At 37.0% G+C, this 16,142-nt stretch overlaps 1 protein-coding gene across 1 annotated transcript in view; it reads left to right on the top strand.

Moving 5' to 3' along the window:
- Window positions 1–16,142, top strand: part of ACOT7 (acyl-CoA thioesterase 7) — a 1,060,649-nt gene that overhangs the window by 819,962 nt on the left and 224,545 nt on the right. Inside the window, exon 7 of the mRNA XM_053690394.1 lies at window positions 15,574–15,690. Coding sequence (XP_053546369.1) covers window positions 15,574–15,690 — 117 coding nt within the window. The remainder of the gene's footprint in view (window positions 1–15,573; window positions 15,691–16,142) is intronic.

Raw genomic sequence — 16,142 nt, 5'->3', positions numbered from 1 at the left:
CACACTGCTCAAATATCTACACAGAGATTGGTTAACATAGAACCTCTAATTAACCAATCAGGACCTACCTACCCCTTTTTAAATAGGACCGCGAACACTCACAGAGGCATCTTGATAAAGGCATCCGCCGAAACGCGTAGATCTGCCCACCTGAGTGTGCACCCTCTTTGACATTATATGCCCACACTGTGGGATAAGAACTCTCTTCTCCTCAACGGATTAAACTCTACTTAGCGTTTGAAATAAATAAGCGCAAAAAAGCAACACATAACACCGGACTACAGACAGAACTGCCTCTTAGAGACTCCTGCAAACCCTGAGCACCTACCAGCAAAATCAAAAGGGTAAACAGTCTCAGAGACCAACGGCTATCTCTAACTAGACTCCTGCTAAAGATCGAGGAATTTTTAAACGCTCCAAGCCTCTTAGAGACTCCTGCAAACCCTGAACACCATACCAGCAAAACAAACAGGGTAAACAGTCTCAGAGACCAACGGATATTCCAAATTGAACTCCTGCTAAACATCGAGGAATTTTCAAGCATCACTACAACAAGGAAAAACGGCTAAGAATTTTTCTTTAGCACATCCAAAGGAGGTCTACATATTATCACCCTCCTAAAAGACTTTGCAACTCCTAACAAAGGAAACAAAAACAAATCTACAACTTGTTCCTATTAGTCTTCAAAGCCAAAAAAAGCAAGATTGTCAAAATTAAAGGCTGTATTCACTCCAAACGTATATTGCCTCCTCAACGGGTTCTTCATGACCCCATAAAGCTAAAAAGTCTTTTAACATTCAAGACAAAATCGTGAGTACTAGAATAACAATAACACAAAACTTTTTAAGCTTAAAAAGAGACTTCTTAGACCACAAAAGCAAGCAAAAAGAGTACAATATTAGAGCAACTGTTTCCAATCCTCCAGTATTGTTATTACAAATTATACATTGTATATTGTTTTAAATGCCTTAAAGTAATAGAGCTCTATACTTTTATTTTTCACATGTTTAAAATGTTTTAAAGTGTTTTAAAATAAATATATTATTTCTTTAATCTAAACGTACAAGCATAAATTCTTATTTAGGTTACACAGTAACATACAAATACTACAAACCATACTTTTAGCTCCCCTCACCTTGGTTATATCGCATGTGCATACTATATGAAATTTTTATTTAATTTTATGTGTAATAAATAAACCTTTTTTTTCCTAACACCTGAGACCTTATATCTTTGAGCCCTTATAACTTTTTTATGCAATATTTTTTTTTACTGATTTTTATCAGACATGCTACTTCCGATTCTGACTCACGCAAAGAGCCATGAAATACCCCTTCTCACTTGCGTGCAACGGTTAGAGCACAACTCACAATTTAGCCCTGTATTGGCTGAAAAAAAGATTTTCTCATACTGTGATAAATTAGCAAATGCAAATGTTGTATCCCTCAAGCTTATTTATAAAGGGACATAAAACCCTAAAATTTTATTTCATGATTCAGATAGAGAATAACATTTTAAACAACTTTCCAATTTACTTCTTTTAACAAATTTGCTTCATTTTCTTGTTACCCTTTGTTTAAAAGCCAGAATGTAAGCTCAGAACTGTGCATGTGTCTGCAGCACTATATTGCAGCAGTTTTGCAACAATGTAATACATTAGCAAGAGCACTATTTCCTGTCATGTAGGGATTCAGGCGTGTGCACGCTACCTACCTAGCGCCTAGATTACGAGTCTTGCGTTAGCCTTAAAAAGCAGCGTTGAGAGGTCCCAGCGCTGCTTTTTAACGCCCGCTGGTATTACGAGTCTGGCAGGTACAGGTGTACCGCTCACTTTTTTTCCGTGACTCGAGCATACTGCAAATCCACTTACGTCAATTGCGTATCCTATCTTTTCTATGGGCTTTGCCTAACGCCGGTAATACGAGTCTTGGAAAAAGTGAGCGGTACAGCCTCTCCTGTCAAGACTCCTACCGCATTTAAAAGTCAGTAGTTAAGAGTTTTATGGGCTAACGCCGTAACATAAAACTCTTAACTAAAGTGCTAAAAAGTACACTAACACCCATAAACTACCTATTAACCCCTAAACCGAAGCCCCCCCGCACATCGCAAACACTTTAATAAAAATTTTAACCCCTAATCTGCCGACCGGACATCGCCGCCACTGTAATAAATATATTAGCCCCTAAACCGCCGCACTCCCGCCTGCAAACACTAGTTACATTTTATTAACCCCTAATCTGCAGTCCCTAACATCGCCGACACCTACCTACATTTATTTACCCCTAATCTGTCGCCCCCAACGTCGCCGCCACTATACTAAAGTTATTAACCCCTAAATCTAAGTCTAACCCTAACACCCCCCTAACTTAAATATAAATTAAAATAATCTAAATAAAATTACTACAATTAAATAAATTAATCCTATTTAAAACTAAATACTTACCTGTAAAATAAACCCTAAGCTAGTTACAATATAACTAATAGTTACATTGTAGCTATCTCAGGGTTTATTTTTATTTTACAGGCAAGTTTGCATTTATTTTAACTAGGTATAATAGTTATTAAATAGTTATTACATATTTAATAACTTCATAATTAAAATAAATACAAATTTACCTGTAAAATAAACACTAACCTAAGTTACAATTACACCTAACACTACACTATAATTAAATTAATTCCCTAAACTAACTACAATTAAAGGGACATGACACCCACATGTTTTCTTTCATGATTTAGAAAGAGAATGCATTTTTAAACATCTTTATAATTTACTTCTATTGTCTAATTTGTTTTATTCTCTTGATATTCTTTGCTGAAAAGCATATCTAGATATGCTCAGTAGCTGCTGATTGGTTGCTGCACATAGAAACCTCATGTGATTGGCTCACCCATGTGCATTGCTTTTTCTTCAGCTAAGGATATCTAAAAAATGAAGCAAAATAAATAATAGAAGTAAATTGTAATGTGGTTTAAATTTGTATGTTCTATCTGAATCATGAAAGAAAGATTTTGGATTTAGTGGCCCTTTAAATAAAATAAACTAAAGTACGAAAAAAAACCACTAAATTGCAGAAAATAATAAAATAATTGCAAGTTTGTTAAACTAATTACACCTAATCTAATCCCCCTAATAAAATAAAAAATCCCCCCAAAATAATAAAAATCCCTACCCTATACTAAATTACAAATAGCCCTTAAAAGGGCTTTTTGCGGGGCATTGCCCCAAAGTAATCAGCTCTTTTACCTGTAAAAAAAAATACAATACCCCCCCAACATTAAAACCCACAACCCACACACACACCCAACCCTACTCTAAAACCCACCCAATCCCCCCTTAATAAAACTTAACACTAACCCCTTGAAGATCACCCTACCTTGAGACGTCTTCACCCAACCGGGCACAAGTGGTCCTAGAGACGGCCAGAAGTCTTCATCCTATCCGGGCAGAAGAGGACCTCCAGACGGGCAAAAGTCCTTCATCCAGACGGCATCTTCTATCTTCATCCGGAGCTGAGCGAGTCCATCTTCAAGCCAACCAACGCAGAGCATCCTCTTCTTCCGACGACTCCCGACGAATGAAGGCGTCCCTTGAATTCCGATTGGCTGATAGGATTCTATCAGCCAATCGGAATTAAGGTAGGAAAAATCCTATTGGCTGATGCAATCAGCCAATAGAATTGAAGTTCAATCCTATTGGCTGATCCAATCAGTCAATAGGATTGAGCTCGCATTCTATTGGCTGTTCCAATCAGCCAATAGAATGCAAGCTTAAGTCTATTGGCTGATTTCATCAGCCAATAGGATTTTTCCTACCTTAATTCCGATTGGCTGATAGAATCCTATCAGCCAATCGGAAATTCAAGGGATGCCCCGCAAAAAGCCCTTTTAAGGGCTATTTGTAATTTAGTATAGGGTAGGGATTTTTATTATTTTTTTTATTTTTTTTTTTTTATTAGGGGGATTAGATTAGGTGTAATTAGTTTAACAAACTTGTAATTATTTTTTTATTTTCTGTAATTTAGTGGGGGGGGGGGGTTGTACTTTAGTTTATTATTTAATTGTATTTAATTGAATTTAGTTTCGGGATTTAATTTAATTATAGTGTAGTGTTAGGTGTAATTGTAACTTAGGTTAGGTTTTATTTTACAGGTACTTTTGTATTTATTTTAGCTAGGTAGCTATTAAATAGTTAATAACTATTGTACCTAGTTAAAATAAATACAAAGTTGCCTGTAAAATAAAATTAAACCCTAAGCTAGCTACAATGTAACTATTAGTTATATTGTAGCTATATTAGGGTTTATTTTATAGGTAAGTATTTAGTTTTAAATAGGATTAATTTAAATTATATTTAAATTAGGGGGGGGTTAGGGTTAGACTTAGGTTTAGGGGTTAATAACTTTATTATAGTGGCGGCAACGTTGGGGGGCGGCAGATTAGGGGTTAATAAGTGTAAGATTAGGGGTGTTTAGACTCAGGGTTCATGTTAGGGTGTTAGGTGTAGACATAAAATGTATTTTCCCATAGGAAACAATGGGGCTGCGTTAGGAGCTGAACGCTGCTTTTTTGCAGGTGTTAGGTTACTTTTCAGCCGGCTCAGCCCCATTGTTTCCTATGGGGAAATCGTGCACAAGCACGTTTAGCCAGCTCATCGCTACCGTAAGCAGCGCTGGTATTGAGGTGAGATGTGGAGCAAAATGTTGCTCTCCGCTCACTTTTTTGCGGCTAACACCGGGTTTGTAAAAACCTGTAATACCAGCGTTGTTTGTAGGTGAGCGGTGAGCATAAACTAAGCGTTAGCACCGCAAGCCTTACCGACAAAAAATTGTAATCTAGCCGTAAGTATCTCTTCAACAAAGAATAGCATAAGAACAAAGCAAATTTGATAATAGAAGTAATTTGGAAACTTTTTTTTAAATTGCATTCTCTATCTGAATAATGAAATAATTATTCTGGGTTTTAAGTATACGTGTTCAAAAAAAAAAAAAAAAAAAAGGCTGGTGTCAATGATTTCAATGCCTTCAAATAAAAATTTCAATTGGTCTTTAGAAAAATACTCCTCATTACTCAATGTTTTAACTGAAATTTAACTGAAATTAAAGGGACACTCAAGTCAAAATTAAACTTTCATTATTCAGATAGAGCATGTAATTTTAAACAACTTTCCAATTTACTTCCATTAACAAAATGTGCACATTCTTTTTATATTTAATTTTTTTGAGTCATCAGCTCCTACTGAGCCTGTGCAAGAATTCACATCATATACGTATTTGTATTCGTGATTGGCTGATGGTTGTCACATGGTACGTGTATGCATTTGTGATTGACTGATGGTTGTCACATGGTACATGTATGCATTTGTGATTGGCTGATGGTTGTCACATGGTACGTGTATGCATTTGTGATTGGCTGATGGTTGTCACATGGTACAAGGGGAGTAGAAATAGACATCATTTTTAAAATTGTCAGAAGAAAATCTACTACTTATTTGAAGTTCAGACTAAGTGCTATTGCATTGGCTTTTTATCATGCATTTGTTGATTATGCAAATCTACTGTGTTGACTGGTCCTTTAAAAATAGTTGATTTTATAGAGGTATTAACATTTTTTTTGTTCCCCAAATTAATGTCATAAACCCAGACCCTCGTTTTAACTACATTAAACCTTAGTTGCAAAACATCAATGATACAATAACTCTGGGCTCCACATGGTATTGAAGGGACATGAAACCCAAAATTTCATGATTCAGATAGAGCATGTGATTTTAAGCAGCTTCAAATTAAATTTTACCAAATTTGGAGCCATGCTCTTGGTATCTTTTGTTAAAAAAACAGGGTCGTCAGCTCAGGCGCGTGCACATGTCTTGAGCATAATATGGCAGCGTTTTTTTTTAAGAATATTATCCATATGCAAGAACACTAGAGGGCAGCACTGTTTCCTATCATGTAGTGTTCCAGATTTCTACCTAGATCTCTCTTCAACACAGAATACCATAGGAACGAAGCTAATTTGATAATAGAAGTAAATTGGAGAGTTTTTTTTTAACATAGTGTGCTCTATCTGAATCATGAAAGAAAATGTATGGGTTTCATATCCATGAAACCCATACAATGGTAGGAACAACAAATATTCACTGAAATGAATCCCTTAAAGGGACAGGAAACCCCAACATTTTCTTTGATGTTTTGGGTGGAACATACCGTTTTAAAAAAACTTTCCAATTTACTTCTATTATCAAATGTCCTTCATTCTCTTGTTATCCATTGCTGAATAGACAACATTGCACTACTGGCAGATAGCTGAACACATCTAGTTAGCCAATCACCGGAGACAAATGTGTGTAGGCACCAATTAGCAGCTAGCTCCCTCTAGTATTGGATGTGTGTGCATTCTTTTTCAACAAGGGATACAGAGAAAACATATCAAGTTTGAAAATAGAAGTAAATTTAAAAGTGTCTTCAAATTTAAATTTTGACTTTCCTATCCCTTTAAAGTGAAGGTCCATTTTGATGATTTAGTGGCCGGTATTTAATAAACCTATTAAAAACAAGGGCGCTTTAAAGGGACAGTCAAGTTGAAAAAAAACTTTCATGTTTCAAATAGGGCATGTAATTTTAAACAACTTTCCAATTTACTTTTATCACCAATTTTGCTTTGTTCTCTTGGTATTCTTAGTTGAAAGCTAAACCTAGGAGGTTCATATGCTAATTTCTTAGACCTTGAAGGCCACCTCTAATCTAAATGCATTTTGACAGTTTTTCACCACTAGAGGGCATTAGTTCAGGTGTTCCATATAGATAACATTGAGGTCATGCACGTGAATTTACCATGGAGACAGCTCTGATTGGCTAAAATGCAAGTCTGTCAAAAGAACTGAAATAAGGGGGCAGTCTGCTGAGGCTTAGATACAAGGTAATTACAGAGATAAAACGTGTATAATTATAACTGTGTTGGTTATGCAAAACTGGGGAATTGGTAATTAAGGGATTATCTATCTTTTAAAACAACAAAAATTCTGGTGTTGACTGTCCCTTTATTTCATCAAAATTGACATTTCACTTGTTTTCTTCAAAAACCTTTTAATCCTGAATGCCGCTCCAGCAATTCCCCCGGCCGTCGGAAGCCTCTGCAGATGTCAGAAATGACGAATCATGCTTCCTCCAATCACAGCTTCCCCCCCCCCCCCCCGGGGGAATCTTGGCCTAATGCAATGCTGTGATTGGAGGAAGCCGGATTCGTCATTTTGGACCCGTGAAGACGGCTTGCGACGGGCGGAGGAAGTGCTGGAGCGGCTGCCAGTATTAAAAGGTAAGTTTTCAAGAAAACAGTGAAATGTCAATTTTGATGAATTAAAGTGCCCTTGTTTTTAATAGGTTTATTAAAAACCGGGCACTAATTCATCACAATAGACCTTTACTTTAAATCCTAGCCTATAGCTCAACTCTGCTCCACCAACCAAAAAATAAGGTTTTGTGTGGTGAATGTGTCCCTGCACTAAACTTATTAGAAGTGTCTGTAGAAAATAAGATTGTGTTAAATTACAGGTTACATTTGGGTTTTGTTTTAGTAATTTTCGTACAGGAAATAGGTTTACACAATATATTGATACATAAAACTCATTCATACGCTGAACAGTTGAAATGTGTAAAGACTAAATTTACTTGACACATTTTGTAATATGCAATGAATGTGTGCAAGATTTTCATAAAATTTCCCTCACATTTGCTTCATTATACTAATGAAAACATTACATTGTTTCAAATGGCAAAGCAATTTTTCAACATGACACATGGGAGATTGGAACTGCTGTATTGACTTTTTTCCATTTGTTTTGGATTGTGTCATATCAAGCTTGGCAGACATTGCAAATTGTTTACAGAGATAACAAATAGTTGGGTAATATAAATGTGCACTTCAATGACTCCGAGGTAATATTTATCTTATCTGTTAAAATAAATACTCTTAATATTATTAATAATAATTTAGTGCTTGTAATCTGAAATATCTGAATTTAGGAGCTAGGCAGAAAATGTTGTGGTAACCTCCCAAGGATGATTTTTATGTTTATATAAATGTAGAAGATCCTAAAAAAAAAATAGACCCCTGTTTTGTCAAGGTCTGTAATAATAGTAAACACCAAAAATGTTATTGTTTAAAAAATAGATAATCCCTTTATTTACCATTCCCTAGTTTTAAATAACCAACACTGTTATAGAAATATACTTTTAACCTCTGTAATTACCTTGTATCTAAGCTTCTGCAGACTGCATCTTTATCTCTTGCATTTCAGGCAATTAGTGCTGACTCTTAAATATTTCCATGTGCGTGAGCATAATGTTATTTATTTATATGAAACACATGTACTAACGCCCTCTAGCTGGGAAAAACTGTCAAATGCATTCAGATAAGAGGTGGCCTTCAAGGGCTTAGAAATTAGCATATGAGCCTACCTAGGTTTAGCTTTCAGCTAAGAATATCAAGAGAACAAAGAAAATTTGATGATAAAAGTAAATTAGAAAGTTGTTTAAAATTACACGCCCTATCTGAATCATAAAAGTTTAATTTGGACTTTACTATCAATTTAAACTATAACATTTATATTTCAGTTTACGATATAAAAAAGCATTACATTCAATTAAAACATTAATTTGTTAGTTCTGTTAGAAATATGAAATAAATAAAAGTGAAGAAAATTGCTAAATAAATTATTGTTTCTGATTCCATTTCAAAAGCAGTTTATATAAGTTGTAATGTGGAAACCTAAGAAGAGATAAAGGATACTCTTTAAATTTATGTAGAACCATGGGCTCTATGGTATAAAGTACCATGTTGCACAAAACGCGTAGGGTAATTTCTTGCTGTGTTATTTTTGTTTATGTTTTTACTTGGATTTTCAGTAAAGTTTGCTGATTTTATATATTGAAGTGGTAAATAAAAGGACAGTGTACTCTAATATTTTCTCCCTTTTAATGTGTTCCCAATTATACGTTTTACCTACTGCAGTGTATTAATTTATTTACAAAGATCTCCTTCAGCTTTTTTCTCTCATTTGAAATAGCTAATTTTGCCTATTGTATGGGTACTGAATATTTCTGAACTTAAGTTATGTTTACAAAATAAAAATATGTAAACAAGAAGGTTTAGATAAAATAATGCTCTCAGTGGGGGTTTGTGACAGAGATGTATTGTAATGTTAATTTTCCATTGTTCTCTCTAAGGCCCGGAGGCTGTGAAATATTCCAAGGGATCTGCTGCTATGTCAATCGAGCCTGTCAAAATATTCCAGGCTCCTAACATAGCGGCATTGCTGAGAGGCGTTTACTATACATGCCATTGGTCGGAGATGCTGGCTATAGATAACACCCAGCATTGCCGCTCATATTGGCGATGTATAGTATAGGATCCCTGGAATATAACTACGGATCCTAGCCACTAATCCTAATACCCTAAACCGAAGTACCCCACGATTGCAAACTGACAATACACTAATAAAGATCTAAACCGCCACATACCTACAGCATGTGTCTATCCTATTAACCCCTATAACGTCACATATTCACCGCAAGTATCTATCCTTTTAACCCCTATGCTGCCACATACCTATGGCAAGTACTAAACTATTAACCCCTATACTGCCACATACCCAACGCAAGTACTAACCTATTAGCGCTGCGGAATCTGTTTGCGATCTACAAATAACCGATAATTAACCCTATACCGTCACATACCCCGAACGCAAACTAACCTAACTCGTAACCCCCTCTAAACTAAAAACAAAACAAAAAAAAACTACGTAAATAAAAATTAAACCTAAACCGCCACAAACACAATCTAACCCTACTCTACGTAACACCAAACCCCCCTCTAATCCCCCCAAGTTATAAAAATTAAAAAAAAAAATACCCACCCAAAACAAAAAAATGCCCTAACACTAAGATAAATTACAATAGCCTTTAAAAGGGCCTTATGTAGGGCATTGCCCTAAAGTGATCAGCTCTTTTACATTTAAAAATCAATTTAAAAAAAACCCTCTATAATAAAAGTAACCCCCCAAAATAACAAAATCTAACTAAAAAAAACTATCTTAGAAAAGAAAAGCTAAAATAAAAAGCTAAAATAAAAAGCCTATTCTTAAAAATAAAAAACCCATCCCCAAAAAAGTCCTAACTAACCCCAAAAGTGTTACTTACCATTGAGAAATCCGGCTCTTCTTGATCCGACATTGGATCCTCATCATCCTGGCGCCGGGTGTTCATCTTTGCGGAGGCGGACTTCAGCAGCCTCTTCTGCCCGCCTCTGCTCCACATCTTCTTTTCTTCGGCTCTCTTCTACTAGCCCTCCTCATTATGTGGCACACTGAAATTCCAGAAGCGTAGAACCATATACGGGTACCACTAAATTTTGATTGGCTGATTTTAAATCAGTTAATATCTTTTAGCTTATTTAAATCAGCCAATATCAAGAACATTTTAATTTTAAATTCCAATCATCCAATAGAAAAGGATAATTAGAATTTAAATTTAAAACCATTTTTGTTATTGGCTGATTCAAATCAGCCAATAGGGAATTAAGTGGTACCCCTATATATTGGGGTTCCACTCTGCCCGAATTTCAGTGTGCGGCGGTGACTGAATGAAGAGGAAGGCTCGTAGAAGAGAGCCAAAGAAAATAAGAAGTGGTTTGGAGGCGGTGGAAGAGGCCACTGAATTCCGCCTGGGTGCCTGGAGCCAGGATGAAGAGGGCCCCGACGTAGAAGAAGATTGCAGAGCGGAGGTGCGGAAGAGCCTGCCAAAGTCCGCCACTGCTTCTACCTGTCGTAAAGATGGGCCCCCAGAGCCAGGATGAAGAGGGCCTCAATACAAGAATGTTAAGTTTAATACATAACACAAATAAATGCAATATACAATAATATCATGGATCCATGTAACAGTGGTATTTAAAAATTCAGATAAAAACAATTAAAACAAATGGAAAAAATGTCTTGAGGTAGTTGCTGTCCTGTTGTTAAAACAACAAGGACGTGTAGAGGAAAGTCCAAATAAACAGTCCTAAATAGTCATATCCTAGTATATCCGTGGTTATTAAAACCAAAATAAATGGCAGTAGATGAATCACAAGTGAGAAAAAAGTGAAAAAAAATTAAAATTAAAAAATCTTGCTAAAAATTCCAATGAAGTGACAAAATTTCAGTGAAAACGGTAAAAAAGTAAAAATTATTCAATAAAGTGATGAAAAAGTTACAAAGTCATAGTGAAAAAATATATAAATTTTGTGACTCTGGTGAATGAATGTGGTAGGTGATTTAGTCCATTAGAATTTGTGAGACTCTCCAAAAGATGTGTTCAAATATCTCCAAATAAAAAGAAAAAACCTGTGAAAAAAATATATGTGAAAAAATATAAACAATGCTGGAGAATATATTCACAAATAGAATCAAATATAGGTAGTGAACTTACTTTGGTTAATTCAACGCATTTCGGCCTCTGTATAGGCCTTTATCAAGAATCATACAGAGGCCGAAATGCGTCGACTTAACCAAAGTAAGTTCACTACCTATATTTAATTCTATTTGTGAATATATTCTACAGCATTGTTTATATTTTTTTCACAGGTTTTTTCTTTTTATTTGGAGATATTTGAACACATCTTTTGGAGAAATTTATATATTTTTCACTATGACTTTGTAACTTTTTCATCACTTTATTGGATATTTTTTACTTTTTTACCGTTTTCACTGAAATTTTGTCACTTCATTGGAATTTTTAGCAAGATTTTTTAATTTTCATTTTTTTCACTTTTTTCTCACTTGTGATTCATCTACTGCCATTTATTTTGGTTTTAATAACCACAGATATACTAGGGTATGACTATTTAGGACTGTTTATTTGGACTTTCCTCTACACGTCGTTGTTGTTTTAACAACAGGACAGCAACTACCTCAAGACATTTTTTCCATTTGTTTTAATTGTTTTTATCTGATTTTTTTAAATACCAATGTTACATGGATCCATGATATTATTGTATATTGCATTTATTTGTGTTATGTATTAAACTTAACATTCTTGTATACTTCACATTATTATTATTATTATTATCAGGTATTTGTAGAGCGCCAACAGATTCCGCAGCGCTGTAAACATAGTCGGTGTACAGGATAGCTTTTATAGGGGTCAAGTGGGTAGAGGGCCCTGCCGAGAGTTTCACTGTTGTAGTCGGCTCTTATGAAGCGATCTGTAAACAGCTGGGCCCATAGGCTTACAATCTAAGGGGTTCAAGGGGAAAGCAATGGCATTAGGAAAGGTTAGTGTTGGTTGTATGCATCCCTGAATAGTAGAGTTTTTAGGGAGTGCTTGAAGCTGTTAAATCTAGGGGAGAGTCTTATGGAGCGAGGCAGGGAATTCCACAAGATGGGGGCCAGTCTGGAGAAGTCCTGTAAACGTGAATGTGAGGAAGTAACAAGAGAGGAGGAGAGGAGGAGATCCTGAGCTGATCGAAGGGGACGGGAGGGAGAGTATCTAGAGACAAGTTCTGAGATGTAGGGGGGAGCAGTGCAGTTGAGAGCTTTATATGTCAGGGTGAGGATTTTATGTTTAATCCTAGAGGCAAGAAGAATCCAGTGAAGGGATTGGCAGAGAGGTGCAGCAGATGAAGAGCGACGAGTAAGGAAGATGAGCCTGGCAGAGGCATTCATAATGGATTGTAAAGGAGCTATGCGGCAGCTAGGTAGACCAGAGAGGACGGAATTGCAGTAGTCGAGGCGGGAAAGGATGAGAGAGTGGATTAAAATCTTGGTTGTATCTTGTGTAAGGAAATGTCTAATTTTAGATATGTTTTTAAGGTGGAAGCGGCAGGCTTTAGCCAAGGACTGGATGTGAGGAGTGAAGGAAAGATCTGAGTCAAGTGTGACCCCAAGACATCGGGCGAGCGGGGTAGGGGTAATGATGGAATTATCAACAGTTATAGAGATTTTGGGGGTGGAGACATTGGAAGAAGGGGGAAAAATAAGGAGTTCAGTTTTGGAGAGATTTAGCTTAAGGTAGTGAGAGGACATCCAAGATGAGATGTGAGAAAGACAGTGACACGGGTTAGTAAGGAAGGAGGTAGGTCTGGTGCAGAGAGGTAGATTTGGGTGTCATCGGCATACAAATGGTATTGAAACCCATGGGACTTTATTAAGGAACCTAGTGACGACGTGTAGATTGAGAAGAGAAGGGGACCAAGGACAGAGCCTTGAGGTACTCCAACAGAAAGTGGTAATGGGGCAGAGGATGCTCCGGAGAAGGCTACACTAAATGTACGGTTAGTCAGATAGGAAGAGAACCATGAGAGAGCTGTGTCACAGATGCCGAAGGATTGGAGGGTTTGGAGCAGAAGAGGGTGGTCAACAGTGTCAAAGGCTGCAGACAGGTCAAGGAGGATAAGCAGAGAGAAGTGGCCTTTGGATTTTGCTGTAAGTAGGTCATTGGTAACCTTGACAATTGCTGTCTCTGTAGAGTGATGGGAATGAAATCCAGATTGCAGTGGGTCAAGAAGAGAGTTTAGTGTAAGGAAATGGGATAGACGTGCGTAAACTAGCTTTTCGAGGAGCTTTGAGGTAAGAGGGAGTAGGGAAATAGGGCGGTAGTTGGAAGGGGAGGTTGGATCAATGGAAGGTTTTTTGAGGATAGGTGTGACCAGTGCATGTTTTAGAGATGAGGGAAATATACCAGTGCTGAGGGAGAGGTTGAAAATGTGTGTGAGTATGGGGGTGAGGGTAGAAGAGAGGGAGGGGAGTAGCTGTGAGGGGATGGGGTCGAGGGGACAGGTAGTGAGGTGGGAGGACAGTATAAGGGCAGAAACTTCATCCTCATTAACAGGGGCAAAAGAGCTGCATTTTTGGATATTTGGGTTTTGGGTGATCGTGAGCTTTTGAGGGGATGGGAGATTGGAAGTATGTTGAGAGCTGATTTCACTTCTGATGGAGTCAATTTTGTTGTTGAAGTGGCTTGCAAAATCTTGAGCTGAGAGAGAGGTTGTGTTAGGAGGTGGGGGTGGGCGGAGAAGAGTGTTGAACGTGTTGAACAGACGTTTAGGGTTAGAGGAAAGAGTAGAGATGAGATTAGAAAAATATTGTTGCTTATACACATTAGGGGCAGAATAGTAGGAGTTCAGGATGAACTTGTAGTGAAGAAAGTCAGCTGAACTCCGAGATTTCCTCCAATGTCGCTCAGCAGTACGGGAGCATCTGCGTAGGTATTGTGTCAGAGGAGTATGCCAGGGCTGAGGATGAGAGTGTGGTTTCTGAGCTAAGGTAGGAGGGGCCAGAGTGTCAATGACCGATGTAAGGGTGGAATTATACTGGCAGATAGATTGGTCAGGGCAGGAAAAGGAGGTGATGGATAAGAGGAGAGGTTTGAGAGAGCTAGCGAGCTGATGCAGATCTAGTGACTTAGTGCTTCTGTGAAGTTTGGTGTGAGGGGTAGAGGGAGGGGGAGTTGTAGGTAGGGAAGTGATGTTGCAAGTTAGGAGATGATGGTCAGAGAGAGGAAAAGGGGAGTTTCTTAAATTTGAAAGAGTGCATCGATAGGTGAAAATCAGATCAAGGGAATGACCATCTTTGTGAGTGGGAGAGTCAGTCCATTGTGACAGGCCGAAAGAGGAAGTCAGTTGAAGAAGTTAATTAATTAATACTGTTTTAATCTACCACTCCGCCACCTCAGCCTTTTTGGCGCTCGCCTTTCCACCACATTAACTATCTATTGTTGGGTCCATTAGGGGACCCCCTGAGGGGAGCTCGAGGTATATTGTAAATAGCGCAGGGTCCACTCACTTTATTCGTTACTAAAAAAAAAAAGAGAAGAAATGAACAGCAGCCAATCAGTATCATTAGTGCTGAGGTCATTAACTCTTTTACTGTGATCCCATGAGATTTCATAGTAAACTTCCTTAAACTGAAAAGGAAAATAATATGAGTGTGCATGAAGTTCACTCCCTTGCCTGTCCCGGGACAGGCATACTGATTTGCTGCTTAAAATCCTTTGCAATGGGGTTTGAATACTTAGGACATGTTGAGGTAAAATATCTTTCTTTTTTACATAGAGATGTTAGGTGATATTTTCTAGTCAGCTTTTTTACAGCTATGCTGCATCACTTTCAAGTGTTTCAAAATTTGGGTATCTTGGCCCTTTAAGACCCATTCTACGGGGTGGCCTGTTGGGTCTTAGAAACAGGCAAACTTAGCGGTTATAAGGCATATTAATATAACATTGTTGGTTATGCAAAGCTGGGGAATGGGTAGTAATGGCTTTATCTATCTTTTTAAACAATAAAATAAAATCTAGCAGACTGCCCCTTTAAACATACAAGAAATCTCGAGAAACATACTGTACATTCAGTGAGGTCTGTCCAAACTTTTGACTAATCCTTTTGGCTATTGAGATATATGTAGATATTTGTGTGTGTAGTTTGTGTTACAAAATAAATGTACACTGTAATTTTTACATTTTTTGTGGTTGCATTTTAACGGTATTCATTTTACTATGAATTGTCATAAGCTTTCTATTAACACTAAATTACAATGCTGAATTTCAGGGGTCACCATGAAATTAATGGATGAAGTGGCTGGCATTGTAGCTTTCCGTCACTGCAAGACCAACATTGTTACAGCTTCTGTGGATGCCATCAATTTCCATCGCAAGATTCAGAAAGGTTTGTACATTTATGTTAGCAGCAATAAGGGTATTACTACAAATAAAATGTAAAAAAAAAAGTAAAGTAGAAAAATGATTGTAACCTAATTTTGCTCTAAATGTGCGTCAGGGAATTATTCTCACATTGGTTCTAGACTGCAGAGAGTGCATTCTTAACTAATCAAGAACCAATAGTAGAGTAAGTCCCCCTGATTAGACATTTAAAGGGGTATAAATTGTAAAACATAAATGCTCTAATTATTGCACTATTATTTACACGTAAGTATTGCATCTGAATCATGAAAGATTAATTTTGCATGTGAGAAGATATCAAGATATGTTGTTAATACTTTTGCAAATGTTTTTTGATGATTTAGGATTTAGCTAATTCAACAGCCTTACTACACTTAAAACATAATTTGGCCAGTATCCTACACCAGTGTTTCTCAACTCCAGGCCAGATTTTCATAA

This window comes from Bombina bombina, chromosome 8 (genome assembly GCF_027579735.1).
Source record: "Bombina bombina isolate aBomBom1 chromosome 8, aBomBom1.pri, whole genome shotgun sequence".
NCBI lineage: Eukaryota > Metazoa > Chordata > Amphibia > Anura > Bombinatoridae > Bombina > Bombina bombina.
Note: the sequence above shows the minus strand (reverse complement) of the source record. Positions and strands in the feature narration are given on the sequence as shown.